General features: G+C 46.9%; 2 protein-coding genes across 2 annotated transcripts in view; one reads left to right on the top strand and one right to left on the bottom strand.

Moving 5' to 3' along the window:
* stx18 (syntaxin 18) overlaps positions 1-1807 on the top strand; it is a 14644-nt gene extending 12837 nt beyond the window's left edge. The window contains exons 8-11 of the mRNA XM_068594540.1: positions 453-511; positions 860-929; positions 1018-1098; positions 1187-1807. Coding sequence (XP_068450641.1) covers positions 453-511; positions 860-929; positions 1018-1098; positions 1187-1282 — 306 coding nt within the window. The 3' untranslated portion in view covers positions 1283-1807. The remainder of the gene's footprint in view (positions 1-452; positions 512-859; positions 930-1017; positions 1099-1186) is intronic.
* Positions 1808-2131: 324 nt separating this feature from the next.
* On the bottom strand, positions 2132-7340 carry LOC137796545 (neuronal vesicle trafficking-associated protein 1-like). The gene is made up of 5 exons (XM_068594542.1): positions 7206-7340; positions 6777-6929; positions 6421-6534; positions 4576-4686; positions 2132-3870 (listed from the first exon to the last, which is right to left on the bottom strand). The coding sequence occupies exons 2-5, from the start codon at positions 6903-6905 to the stop codon at positions 3670-3672; spliced, it is 555 nt and encodes a 184-aa protein (XP_068450643.1). The 5' UTR covers positions 6906-6929; positions 7206-7340; the 3' UTR covers positions 2132-3669.
* Between the last annotated feature and the right edge of the window lie 5851 nt (positions 7341-13191).

Genomic DNA, 13191 nt, shown 5'->3' with positions numbered 1-13191 from the left:
TCATGTCATACAGTACATTTACATCTTATATCTACAGCTGAACTCTCTCCACACTCCGTCCTCTTTTACACTCCTATGTCTAAATATATATGTTGTCTATATGTTCATTTTTTACCTGTTTACCATTTGCTATCATTATTATTATCTGTATTCACTATATGTTGTACAGGAGGGGGACTTTTAAATTATCTGTATGTTTGCACATGCAGAAGAATTGACGTTAAAGCTTCGACTTTGATGTAGATGTAGTGTGAAACTACAGCTATACTTCTAGATGCACACATGCATTGCTTCACTGAGGAGGTTTTTAATGAGAATTCAATTGTTTTATGTCTAAATTATATGTATATTTTTAGCCAGAGGTTTGTGGTTAAGGTTTAGTGGCATATTTGAACACAGTAAAAACAACTGATGAAGTCTAATAGTGTGTGTTTGTGTGTGTTTGTGTGTAGTTTGAGCAGGAGAACCAGAGGCTGGTGAGTGAGATGAACAGCCTGGTGGATGAAGTGAGGTGAGTCCAGGACGAGGAGGAGTCGGTCATCACGTTGTGTTCACACGTCTGTGTTGTTGATCGGGGGACGTGAAGGTGAAGAGATGTTCTGGTGGAGATTCAGAGATCCATCTTGTGTGAATAAGTCACACAAACACCTCCTATTACTGCTTAGCAATCATGTGAACCGGCACATGTCATCCATTCAGGATTAAAGTAACAGGGAATTGGCTTGTTTGTTCCAGAGGGGAACAAGAAGATGCTCCTGAGATGTCAAGAGCAAACCCCTGTGATACCTGTGCCATCTGCAGGTGCTTGAATATGCTCTGTGCTCTTTTTTTCATGGGATATTTCTTTTGTGCATTTCAGGCAAATTGAGGGGAAGGTGGTGGAGATCTCTCGACTGCAGGAGATCTTCGCTGAGAAAGTCCTGCAACAAGTGAGCTCCTCTTCATTCCCTTCGCTGGGCTGCTGTGTTTTGAGGAGACGTTGACGTTTGAACACACTTTGTCCTGCTCATGTGACAGGAAACGGAGATCGGCAGCATCCACCAGCTGGTTGTGGGCGCGACGGAGAACGTCAAAGAAGGCAACGAGGACATCCGAGAGGTGACGGCACTCGTCTGCTGTGCACGTGGTACTCAAACCTTTCCTTTGGTTCATGTTAATAAATCTGTAACCTTGTTCACATCTCCAGGCGATCAAAAACAACGCCGGCTTCCGCGTGTGGATCCTGTTCTTCCTGGTCATGTGCTCTTTCTCGCTCCTCTTCCTGGACTGGTACGACAGCTAACGCCACGAGCCGGCGTGGACTCTGCGGGGCGGGAAGCCGCCCGGCGCGCGCCGTGCACGGCTCGCCTCACGACGAGGCGACGACGACGACGACACTGGGACTGGATGTGCAGCTCACCACGCTGGAGCCTTTTGAGAAGAGCCCTCCACCTGACGCCGACTATCTAATAGTGTTTGTTCAGTGTCTTCAGGGGGAGCAAAAGCCCTTTTATGGAGGCCGTTTGTCCACTTTTAGCTGTGTTTGTAGCTGGACTCGTGTTTCTTTGGCACTAAAAAGCAGCGACGGAGGTTTGATCGGCAGCAACGATTCTCGTCGGTCTGAAACAGACCGAGGATCCTGTTCACGCTCGCTGCTCCACGTACAGCATGTAAACATGCGTGTGCCACAACGACACATGAGTTACACTTCACTGTCAAAATCCTGATGAATGTTTTGCTTTTCAGGCACTTTGTGGGCTGCAGGAGGAAAGTTATTGGATATCTATCACGGCATAACTGTACTGACACACATCCACACTCGAGTAAAGCTGAGCAGTCTTAATGAAATGTTTCGTCTCCTTTCTTCAGTTTATAACATATTTCATATTCAAGCTTTGAGATGAAACCCAGAGCAGCTGGTTTATGTCACCTGTCGACACGCAGCCTCCTGATATTTCTGCTAATCTGTTTATTAGGATTAAAATATCCTAGTTGAAGCTTTACAGCGCTGAGAATTAGTTTCTTTGATCTTACCTCCTGGGAGCTGCAGCTTTTTACTCTATTTATTTTCTGCCCTGAAGGCTTTGAGCATCACATGTTCCTGTTCATATATATATTTATATATATATATGCAATCCACTTGGTCGTTGGTGTGAAATGTGGGCACTTTATTTCAGTTTTTCATTCAACATTTCTTTATGTAGCAAATGCACTTCAATGGTAATCGTTACATATTTGAAAAAGGTACATCATTTTGTGACAGTTTAAGTTAAATAACACGGCAAAAAGAAAAAGCAACAGGACAAGCGACTACCGTCAGATTGTTCCACGACATCGACCTACGTCCAGTGTCTGCGATGGCGGCCGGCGGCCGTCTGCGGAGACATGGACCGACGCAGAGCATCGCACAACACTGTGTCTTCACTAGCGATGCAAAACACATTCAATACAGGAGCATAACATGGAAAGTAACCGCTCAGTGGCCGGGCAAAGAAAAGCACACGGTGTTCACAAAGAAAGAGAGACAATCATCAATGCTGGTGGAAAAGACTCGATGCACCAAATACTAAAAACTCCTTCACGGCTGAAAACCACAAGTCACATGTCGTCTCTCCGCCGGTTCAAAGGTTTCCGTCACGTCGAGCCTCATGTCTTCACAATATCATAACGGTGACATGTTTCAACACAGATGTTTGGACACCTCTGCGGCCAAACTTGTGTCGCTCGGTGATGAATGTGAGGTCCGACATGCGCCGCCAGTACCGTGACGTTGGAAAGGAAACGGCTTCAAAAGCAAACTGGAGAGTCGTGCGTGCATGTGAGTTAAAGACCAGCCACGCAGACACAAGATGGTTCACAGTCATTTCACGATGTGAGTACTAAAGTGAGTTCTGTTACATGTTAACCTTTTGGAAACCGTGTGAAAATCCTTCCTGCGGCCATTTTAAGTCCCAGCATGCCCCATTCAGACAATCTTTTGGCATAAAATATGTAATTTTTTAACCAAACGACACAGTTTTTTGACTGAAACTCCTTCCTAACAGACCAAGACTTTGTTTTATTGGGATTTTTGTTGCAGATTCTGCTTCTTTAGGTCCTAATTTTTCCAAAAAGGTGTCTTATTGACGCTCCAGGAGGCTTTTTGGGGGAATCTAGCTCATATCATTCAGGATGTTCATACTTCATACTTTTAAAAGTGATTATTTTTGCAGATATACATTTTTTTCCCAAGACTTTGCTGAACAAATACATACAATAAACACAAGTATTGGAATTAATTTGGGGTTCCTACAACGACTCAAGCGCAATAGAAAAGAAGGTCTGAAGCTCAAATTGGTTCCACAGTTTTCAACAGGTTAACACGTGTATGTACAAAGTGTGTGTGTGTGTGTGTGTGTGTGTGTGTGTGTGTGTGTGTGTGTGTGTGCGGGCGTGTGTGTGTGTTTAAAGTGTAAATAAATAACAACACATGCGATTCAAACAAACCGTGACCCCGTGGATGAGGCTCGCTTCCTGCTACACACACATCAGCTGCCCAAACGACATCAACAAGCCTGCAGAGCATCTCGGGCCCTTCAGGACTCTGAGGTTTGCTTGAATGGCACAACCAATATTATTTATGTATTTCTTTCATCTCTGGAGCCGGTGAGGCCACCTCCCTGACCCCCCTCCCTCCTCCCTCCAGCCGGTTTAAGCCAGTTTCTGGGCCGTCTCCGTCTCCTGCTGGGTGACCTTCTCCTCGGACATGATGGTCATCCACGGGGACACGGAGCGGGTGATGGTCTGCTTGGCGATGTTGTAGTGGTTGATGAGGGTGAAGAGGCGGCCGCGGCCCCCAGGGCCCTGAGGGGGGTAGCTGCCGTACATCCCCGCTGGCATGCAGCGACCCTGCTGCTCCGACGGAGGGAAGGACACGCGAGGCGAACACATTGTTATGCAGGAGAAAGTGGAATGAGACAAACTGTGAGTCACAGTTCTGATCCTCACAGGAAACGACTGCATAAAAACATGCTGCATTACCTCATCTTGAAATGTGATGTGGAGACACAAGAGAGTCAACACCCTTACAGGTTTTGCAGCAAGGCTGTCGGGTTTAAGCTAACATGCTAAGCTACAGTGGAAAGGAATCATGAAGTCCTACTCAATAATGTCCAATACACAACAATGTGTATTGTTTGCTCACAATAGATTGAATTCGACGCCACACAGTCCATCTGAATGTATTGGAGCGAGCAATGCTGTGATTTATTGCTTATGAATTCAGCTTTTCATTTGAAAGAGGAAGATCATGTTATCATCCTCACTTTGAATTCATGTAACAACTCAGATCAATTCATTCACGTCGAGATCAAAAGCTGGAAAAACACTTTAATATCTAAATGATTCTTCATCGTTCACAAACAGAAAACTATCAGATTGTCTCAAAACTATTGAAAGATATTGAAAGGACGGATTCTTTGGTGAATAAATGATGAATGTAACTTGAACGTGGGCCTTCAAACGCTTGGTTCCACTGAGACATGTGACTCCATGAGGTTTATGTGTTTTCTAGGAAACAATGACGTAAACATAACCGCGTGTTTCGCTCGTGTTTACCGTGTAAACGAAGCTGTCGGGGCACGGCTGCTCGTACTGGTAAACCTTGTAGACCACCAGGAACACCACGCACACCAGGAAGGCCAGCGCGCAGACCACCAGCAAGGTCACCTGCAGGACACACAGACAGCGTGTGTGTGTGTGTGTGTGTGTGTGTGTGTGTGTGTGTGTGTGTGTGTGTGTGTGTGTGTGTGTGTGTGTGACAGTAACTCACAGGTCTATACAGAGTGTTCTGCATAGAATAACAGGAAGATGTGTGAGCGTCCGTAAAGCAACGCGCTCGCCTCTCGGGGGAGTTATGTAACGGCTGCTGGTGTTTCAGAGAGTGGGAGGGGTGAGACGAGGAGTGAGACGAGGAGTGGGAGGGGGTAAGACGAGGAGTGGGAGGAGGGTGAGATGAGGGGGTAAGACGAGGAGTGGGAGGGAGTGAGACGAGGAGTGGGAGGGGGTAAGACGAGGAGTGGGAGGTGGGTGAGACGAGGGGGTAAGACGAGGAGTGGGAGGGAGTGAGACGAGGAGTGGGAGGGGGTAAGACGAGGAGTGGGAGGTGGGTGAGACGAGGGGGTAAGACGAGGAGTGGGAGGGAGTGAGACGAGGAGTGGGAGGGGGTAAGACGAGGAGTGGGAGGGAGTGAGACCAGGAGTGGGAGGGGTGAGACAAGGAGTGGGAGGGGGATGAGACGAGGGGGTGAGACGAGGAGTGGGAGGGGGTAAGACGATGAGTGGGAGGGAGGTGAGATGAGGGGGTAAGACGAGGAGTGAGACAAGGAGTGGGAGGAGGTGAGACCACGAGTGGGAGGGGTGAGACGAAGAGTGGGAGGGGTGAGACGAGGATTGGGAGAGGGTAAGACGAGGTGTGGGAGGGGGTGAGACGGAGAGTGGGAGAGGGTGAGACGAGGTGTGGGTGAGACCAGGAGTGGGAGGGGCTAACATGATCGGGTGAGACCAGGAGTGGGAGGGAGTGAGACCAGGGGGTGAGACCAGGAGTGGGAGGGGGTGAGACCAGGAGTGGGAGGGGGTGAGACCAGGGGGTGAGACCAGGAGTGGGAGGGGGTGAGACCAGGAGTGGGAGGGGGTGAGACCAGGAGTGGGAGGGTGTGAGTGTTTTCCTCCCCCAGCCTCCATCAGCATGTTTCCTGCTGTTGAGACTTCAACAGCTCGCGTCAACGTGAATGAACAACACTTTTCATCCGTCGCGCACAGAGAACAGAAAGTAGGACGCGCACGAAGCAACAGGAGATTATGAAAGAGACGATCTGCGATGAAGAGGATGAAGAGGATGAAGAGGATGAAGAGGATGAAAGGGGATGAAAGGGGATGAAAGGGCCGCCTGCGACGTCTCCGCGCGCTGATCAGAGGACGGGAGCGTGTTCTCCGAGATGTTCGGGGGGATGAAAGACTGAAGGAAGACGACCTCACAGGAGAAGATCTGTTGCTTCTGCTCAGGAGGAAGAGCGGCGTCCTCTGCAGGCTGTGTGTGTGTGTGTGTGTGTGTGTGTGTGTGTGTGTGTGTGTGTGTGTGTGTGTGTGTGTGTGTGTGTGTGTGTGTGTGAGACACATCTGCCAGACGCAGGGGGGCGTTCAGGGAGGTGGGAGAGAGCCGTTCAGAGGCCATCTCCATGGCAGCAGCTGAGTTAATGAGAGTTTGGGGGCGGGGCTAAAGTGAATCATTGAGCATTATGTCATGCGGCAGGGCATGAAGGAAAACTAAGTATAACTTGGATCGGTGAGGGATTGTTAATATGATGACACATGAGTTCAGGGAGACAGGGATCTGATGATGATGATGATGATGATGATGATGATGATGATGATGATGATGATGATGATGATGAGGGAGTCTTACTTTGAGTCGCTCAGACACGCCTTCAATGATGCTTATTGAGAATTCTGCAATTTTGGGAGATCGCAGCTTCCCCTTCTTGCCCTCGATGTAGTCGGCCTTCGTCTTCACCACCACCTGGAGGAAGAGGAGCCACAGCGTGACAACACGGACCGAGAGGAGAGCCAATCAGCTCGCAGTTACGGAAAAAAAGGAGAGTTCAACAGAAGCAGGATGGGTCAGATAGTTTTATGGAAATCATATTTCTGGGAGGATCTGAGGGGACACTCTGATTGCATTAAACAGGAATAAAGGGCCCTTTGCAGTGGCACACACACACACACACACACACACACACACACACACAACATGCATCTCACCTTATCTGGTGGGGGGAACTGCAGCTGGCTGGCATCTAGCGGCGTGATGAGCGGGATGGTGTCGAACCCGTCTTCTGACGTCACCTTCCCGTTATTTTTCTCGCTGAAATTATTCCCCAGTTTCACCATTTTCTCTGCTCATAAAACACCAACCTGCGGGGGGGGAACAAGGCGTCTGAACGTCTGAACGAGAGCCACCGCGCGTGCACCATAAATCACTCAAGGAAATCATATCCATCATTATCTCGGCGCTTTGTTTCCGCTCCTCACACACACACACACACACACACACACACACACACACACACAGACACACACAATGTGTGGTCCGAGACACAAAGCGCAGGAAGGACGCGCAGGTCTTCGACATAAAGGACCGAAGCTTCGCCGTGAAGGACAGATATCTGGTCCCCGCGTCCCGGTACTCACCGGCTCGGGCTCGAGGCGTCTCGATGCGGCGTTTTTGTTCCTGATGTGCGGAGTGACGCTCCAGCGCCGCGAGGAGGCTTTTGTAGGTGTGACGCAGCCGATCTGCGGAGAGCTGGTGCACAATATGGCCAGCTGGGTCTGAGCCGCGCTGCTGCTGCTGCTGCTGCTGCTGCTGCTGCTGCTGCTGCTGCTGCTGATACTGCTGCTGCTGCTGCTGCTGCTGCTGCTGCTGCTGATGCTGCTGCTGCTGCTGCTGCTGCTGCTGCTGCTGCTGCTGCTGATGATGATGATGATGCTGCTGCTGCTGATGCTGCTGATGATGATGATGCTGCTGCTGATAATGATGCTGCTGCTGATGCTGCTGCTGCTGATAATGATGCTGCTGCTGCTGATAATGATAATGATGCTGCTGCTGCTGATAATGATAATGATGCTGCTGCTGCTGCTGCTGATAATGATGCTGCTGCTGATGATAATGATGCTGCTGCTGCTGCTGATAATGATGTGGATGCTGATGCTGGAGTGATGTAACTTCCATGTGTTTTTATTGTCATTGGATAAGATGTTTATGTTTGTGTTAATAAATTGTGTTTTGTGGTTTGCAAAGAGTCAGCAGGTTGCATTATGGGTCTCAGTTATGATGTCATTGTTGTGTTGAATCAATGTGGAGACAAGATGATCTTCTACTTCTGGACCCTTTGGCTGCTCCTGACCCTTCTTGACCTACACACACACACACACACACACACACACACACATACACACACACACGCACACACGCGCGCACACACACACACACGCACACACACACACACACACACACACACACACACACACACTCACACACGCACACACGCACACACACACTCACATACACACACACACACACAGCACATTTTTTGGGATTTGTAAAACACTTAGACACAGTTTGTATTTTTTGTTTATTCTGTCTTCTAGTACAACTTACTCAAGCAAATACTACATGAAGCTAAGATAAATATACAGTAAATATACATACAATCTAGTCATATTTTAACGTCCTCTTAGGTTTTTAAAAGTACATTTAGTAATAAATGAATGTACATGTGCAGGTTGTTTATTTCACATTATCAAAGTGCTTGTGACATTTTTGTGTGTCCTCATTGTGGTGCTTGTGGATCTGGACCTCCCCACTTCCTCGGCTGCTCGCCTCCTCGCCACCTCACCTCCTCGCCCCCTCGCCTCCTTGCCTCCTCGCCTCCTGCTTCACTTCATCATGTTTGATGAAGATGAGCATCGCTGCTGTTTACCCGCACTAAACACTTCCATCAACAAGAAGTTTCCTTCACAACAAACCAGAGACGAGAGAAAAACAGTCAAACGTAAATCTCTCAAGTGTAAAAACCAAAACGGTTAAATGAAAATGTTCCGGACGCCATCGCTCAGTGAAACGATGATCGATGTCGTGTTTGAGAACTCTTATCTTTAGAATATGTTCTGATCCATGAGGCTAAGTCACAATGTAGCTTAAACATTATTAATAATTATTAGCTTGGCTTATATTCATTGTGAGAAGCATTTATTTCCCCGTATCGAGCACCTGAACGTGAAGTGAAGCTGCGTGTTTACCCAGCATGCAGCCTGTTGCCAGGCGACAGAGGGAACGAAGGAGATGAGGAAAGGATGCAGAAACCAGCAGGAAGTCCAGCCGGCTCATCCATCAGGGGAAAGGACGCGAGGAAGGATGCTCACTTGACCCGGAGGATGCAGGAGGGAGGCCGCATGTCTGAGGAAGAGTCTGAGGAAGAGTATGAGGAAGAGTCTGATGAAGAGTCTGAGGAAGAGTCTGATGAAGAGTCTGAGGAAGAGTATGAGGAAGAGTCTGATGAAGAGTCTGAGGAAGAGTCTGAGGAAGAATCTGAGGAAGAGTCTGAGGAAGAGTCTGATGAAGAGTCTGAGGAAGAGTATGAGGAAGAGTCTGATGAAGAGTCTGAGGAAGAGTATGAGGAAGAGTCTGAGGAAGAGTCTGATGAAGAGTCTGAGGAAGAGTCTGAGGAAGAGTCTGATGAAGAGTCTGAGGAAGAGTATGAGGAAGAGTCTGATGAAGAGTCTGAGGAAGAGTATGAGGAAGAGTCTGAGGAAGAGTCTGATGAAGAGTGTGATGAAGAGGCTGATGAAGAGTCTGAGGAAGAGTCTGATGAAGAGTCTGACAAGAATTGGACTTTTTGTGAAGTTTCCGCCTCGTTTCTTTGAGCTATAATCTTTATTGTTTCTGTTTCACATGACAGTTAAATTATTAACATGTTGTGGTGCAGATTTATTTTTTTTGTCAGAGTACCAAAAACAAATAGAAAACACATGAAATGAAATAGAAAATACTTCTATAATGTGTCATAGTTTGTCCCTGAAGGCAGCAGCAAACAGCTGTTTCTGCTGCAGCTGCCTTCTCTCGTGTCGCCACTAGATGGAGACTCTCCCTCATTTACGACTCATGTTTTTGTTTGGCATAGTGTGAATATTTGTTGTATTGTTTAAGTGTGTGTTATGGCCATTACTATGATTGACAAAACTATAACATTATGACACCAAAATGTGTTATTTTATAAATTATAAATTGCAGATAGTCGAGATTGGAGCAGATGCAGAATGTCCTTTTAAAGAATAATGTTTATATTATTAAAGCTTTCGGGTCATTTAATTACATTTATTGATTATCTGAATTTGCAAAGTTACAAGTAACTAAAGTTATTGCAAATAAATGAAGTGGAGTAAAAAGTACAACGTGTGTCTCTGACTTAAGATGGAGCAGAAACATAAAGTAGCAGAACATTGAAATAATGAAAGTTAAGTGCAAGTATGTGGCTTAAAATAATGTTTTATAAAATAAATACAAATAAAGCAGCCAGTGTGAATCTATGATATTAGTTTAAATGTAGATGCATATAGTTTTTACAGTCTATTGCAATCATAAATGTTCATTAGCATAAGTAAAAGTAATAAAGCAGCATGGCGCTGATGAAAACAGCCGCTGAACATATCTGGCCTTACTGTTCACAGTAAGACGGGTCTTAACCTTATATAGCTCTGCTGCTGTGTCTTTAAAAGCTACTCTGCAGTTGGCTCTTTGCCCAGAAAGTTCACTTCCCATCCAGCCACATGGACTGAGCTCCGCCACGCAGAGAGAAGCTCTCCTCGCTCCTCTCGGCTCCTCTCGGCTCAGAGTCCCGTGAAGACTCGGTCCAGGACTTCTCCATCCACAAAGCTCCCAGCAGCTCCGTCAGCACCACCAGTCCTCCCAGAAGGTACGACTGTCTCTCTGGACCTCGCCGTGTGGCCGCTGCTCTGCCTGTCAGACGCTGCAGCAAAGTGCATGTTTGCTGAACTTTAGCTGTGTTTTATTGTTGATCTGCTGACTCGCCAGATGACTCCTTTATTGTGCTGAGCGGGCTTTAAACGTCCTGCGGCCGCGTGGGGGCTGTTGTCCTTTTGGTGCACACAAAGCCTCTTTTCATATATATTGTCCCCACGAGTCCACCCAGCAGTGTGTGTGTGTGTTGTGTGTGTGTTGTGCTGCACCTCTGTCCACTAGTGCTGCTCCTGTGGAGACTCACAGCTCCACGGCTGCAGAATGACTCACAAAGATCTGAATGGGAAAGAACTGCAGCGAGAACAATGAGGCTCTACAAGTTGTCACAGCAGCAGCAGTATAAACAGGATGCTACACACACACACACACACACACACACACACACACTGGTGGAGGCTCTGGTTGAATGAGCTGGGACACCAGTGCTGTTGATGTTATGAGCAAAGCGAGATGTTGTGTCTATAAACGGACCGGCTCGTCCCCGTCGACATGGAGGCGGCGTCACGTGAGCCGCTGAGGTTTTTCTGGAGCGTTTTCTGGGAAGATGAGGTCACAGCGAGACACACCCAGAGGCAGGAAGGGCCACAGGGGTGGAAGACGGCGCTGACTGAGTCCACTTGTTGGGAGGAAGCCGGAAGCCTTCTTGGAATTTCCATTCAGTTTGGAGTCCAAGACTCTGGGTCTGGATGTGGTTTTAACTGTGAGACGCATGCTGTGACGTACGGGAACATTTCCCCCTCACAGGTCTTATGACAGCTTTGAGGTTACATAACACGCTTTAGCTTTAACGTTATTGTGCAAGAGGTTTCTTTCTCCAAATAATGTGATTCGCTTTGAAGAAGGGAAATAAATGTATTCCCAAAGGAATGAGGATCATTTCCTCTTCCAGTGGGATGACCTCTGACCTCTGAGAGGCATTTAAACCCTGAGACCTCCTCTCCTCTCACGAGCACTCACGTGCATTTTGTGTTTGCTTAAATCTCTGTCGACTGCCTTCTAGACCAGTTTTAAAATAGTACAATCGTGTGTGTGTGTGTGTGTGTGTGTGTGTGTGTGTGCTCTGTTCTGGTTTTCCCGGGAGCTCGGCACGGCTGAGCCGGCTGAGTGACGGGAAGTTGAGTCAACACAGAACTGTTCCTTCAGACTCGCGTGGCTTCAGGCCGAGAGGCCGAGAGACGCCGTCTAGAGGAGAGGAAATGAAAGTGTGTCGGGGTCGAGCTGAGGGGTCAGAGAGAGAGAGAGAGAGAGAGAGAGAGAGAGAGAGAGAGAGAGAGAGAGAGAGAGAGAGAGAGAGAGAGAGAGAGAGAGAGAGAGGAATCAAGCAGCATGCCGATTTTTTTACTTCACCAGAAAGAATAAAAGTAAGAGCATTGAAGTCCCAAAAGTCCTCTTGCAGAATGATCCATTTCACCATCAAATTATATTATGATAATTATAAATATGGATATATTAACATCACTAAAATGTTACTGCTAGTAGAAGTGGAAAAAACATTTAACAACTTGATAAACTGCTGGGTAGCTTTTCCTAAAATAACATATCAGTTATTACCTTATTAATAAGTTTCATCTGCAAAGTAACCAAGAAAGCTGCAGAAGTCTTGTTGAGAAGAAAAAAACACATAACATTTATGTATTGTATTGTACAAGTACTTCCAATTTGTAGTTTAATGCAGTATGTTAGGAAATACCTCTGGAAAGAAATGCAACGTCAACACACATTATTAAATCTAATAATAAAGAAATGCTACATAAACACTCATTATTAAATCCATTAATAAAGAAATGCAACGTCAACACACATAATTAAAGCTCCTCATAAAGCTATGACAGAGGAAATGTAGAGTTTTGCATGAACAGTGTTGTGTAAAAGAGCACAAAGGCTTCTTGGACAATGAAAAGTATGCGTGTGTCATCCTCCATTATGAATACCATGCATGCTTCATTCATACACATCAGCCTGGTGGTCCGGTGGTCCGATGCTCGGCTGCAGTGACCCATCGTGCCAGATGAGGGATTACAGCTATTGTCTTCACTCACGTGGCCGCAGGACGGGTTTGTGTGTTGCACCAGAGCGTCACTCTGCTCTGACTCGCTGTGATCAACACACTGCAGCTGCTTCTACAACAACGAGCTGCACGCAACGCACAAACTGCAACGCACAAACTGCAACGCACAAACTGCAACGCACAAACTGCAACTCAGGTCTACCAGATGAAACCGTGGCTCACTGAGCTGCGTTTATATTCTATATTCTAGTAGTTATGAGGTGCATCTTCCTAAATTACAGACTGCAGAGAGCAGAGCCCGTGACCAGCATGGAAATACACGACATCCTGCAACATGCAGGGGAACTACCAGTGATGATGATGATGATGATGATGATGATGAAGGAGCTGCTCTCTTCTTAGTACTGTGTGGTCGCTTTAACACAAAGTGCAAAGACTCCAGCAGTAATGTTCAAAGTCTACCAGCTGATGTCAGGCTTCCTCCCACGAAGTAGAGCTGCGTGTGTGTGTGTGCGTGTGTGTGTGTGTGTGTGTGTGTGTGTGTCGTAACAATAATTAATGTAATTCAACTTAATTACATGAATGCATTTTTCCTGAAGCTTACATTTCTAGTTTGACAACATACTGAATGT

Source organism: Clinocottus analis, unplaced genomic scaffold, assembly GCF_023055335.1.
Source record: "Clinocottus analis isolate CAN_PGR_092001 unplaced genomic scaffold, fCliAna1.0.p SCAF_3, whole genome shotgun sequence".
Lineage (NCBI taxonomy): Eukaryota > Metazoa > Chordata > Actinopteri > Perciformes > Cottidae > Clinocottus > Clinocottus analis.
This window is presented reverse-complemented; position numbering and strand designations above follow the sequence as displayed.

What these genes read in the sequence shown, in the direction of transcription:
- LOC137796545 (XM_068594542.1), bottom strand. Translation starts at nt 6,905, where the DNA reads ATGGTGAAACTGGGGAATAATTTCAGCGAGAAAAATAACGGGAAGGTG. An exon ending in AGTTCCCCCCACCAGATAAG is followed by an intron (nt 6,535 to 6,776) that starts GTGAGATGCATG and finishes CTCTTCCTCCAG; the next exon opens with GTGGTGGTGAAGACGAAGGC. An exon ending in CCGACAGCTTCGTTTACACG is followed by an intron (nt 3,871 to 4,575) that starts GTAAACACGAGC and finishes CCGTCGGAGCAG; the next exon opens with CAGGGTCGCTGCATGCCAGC.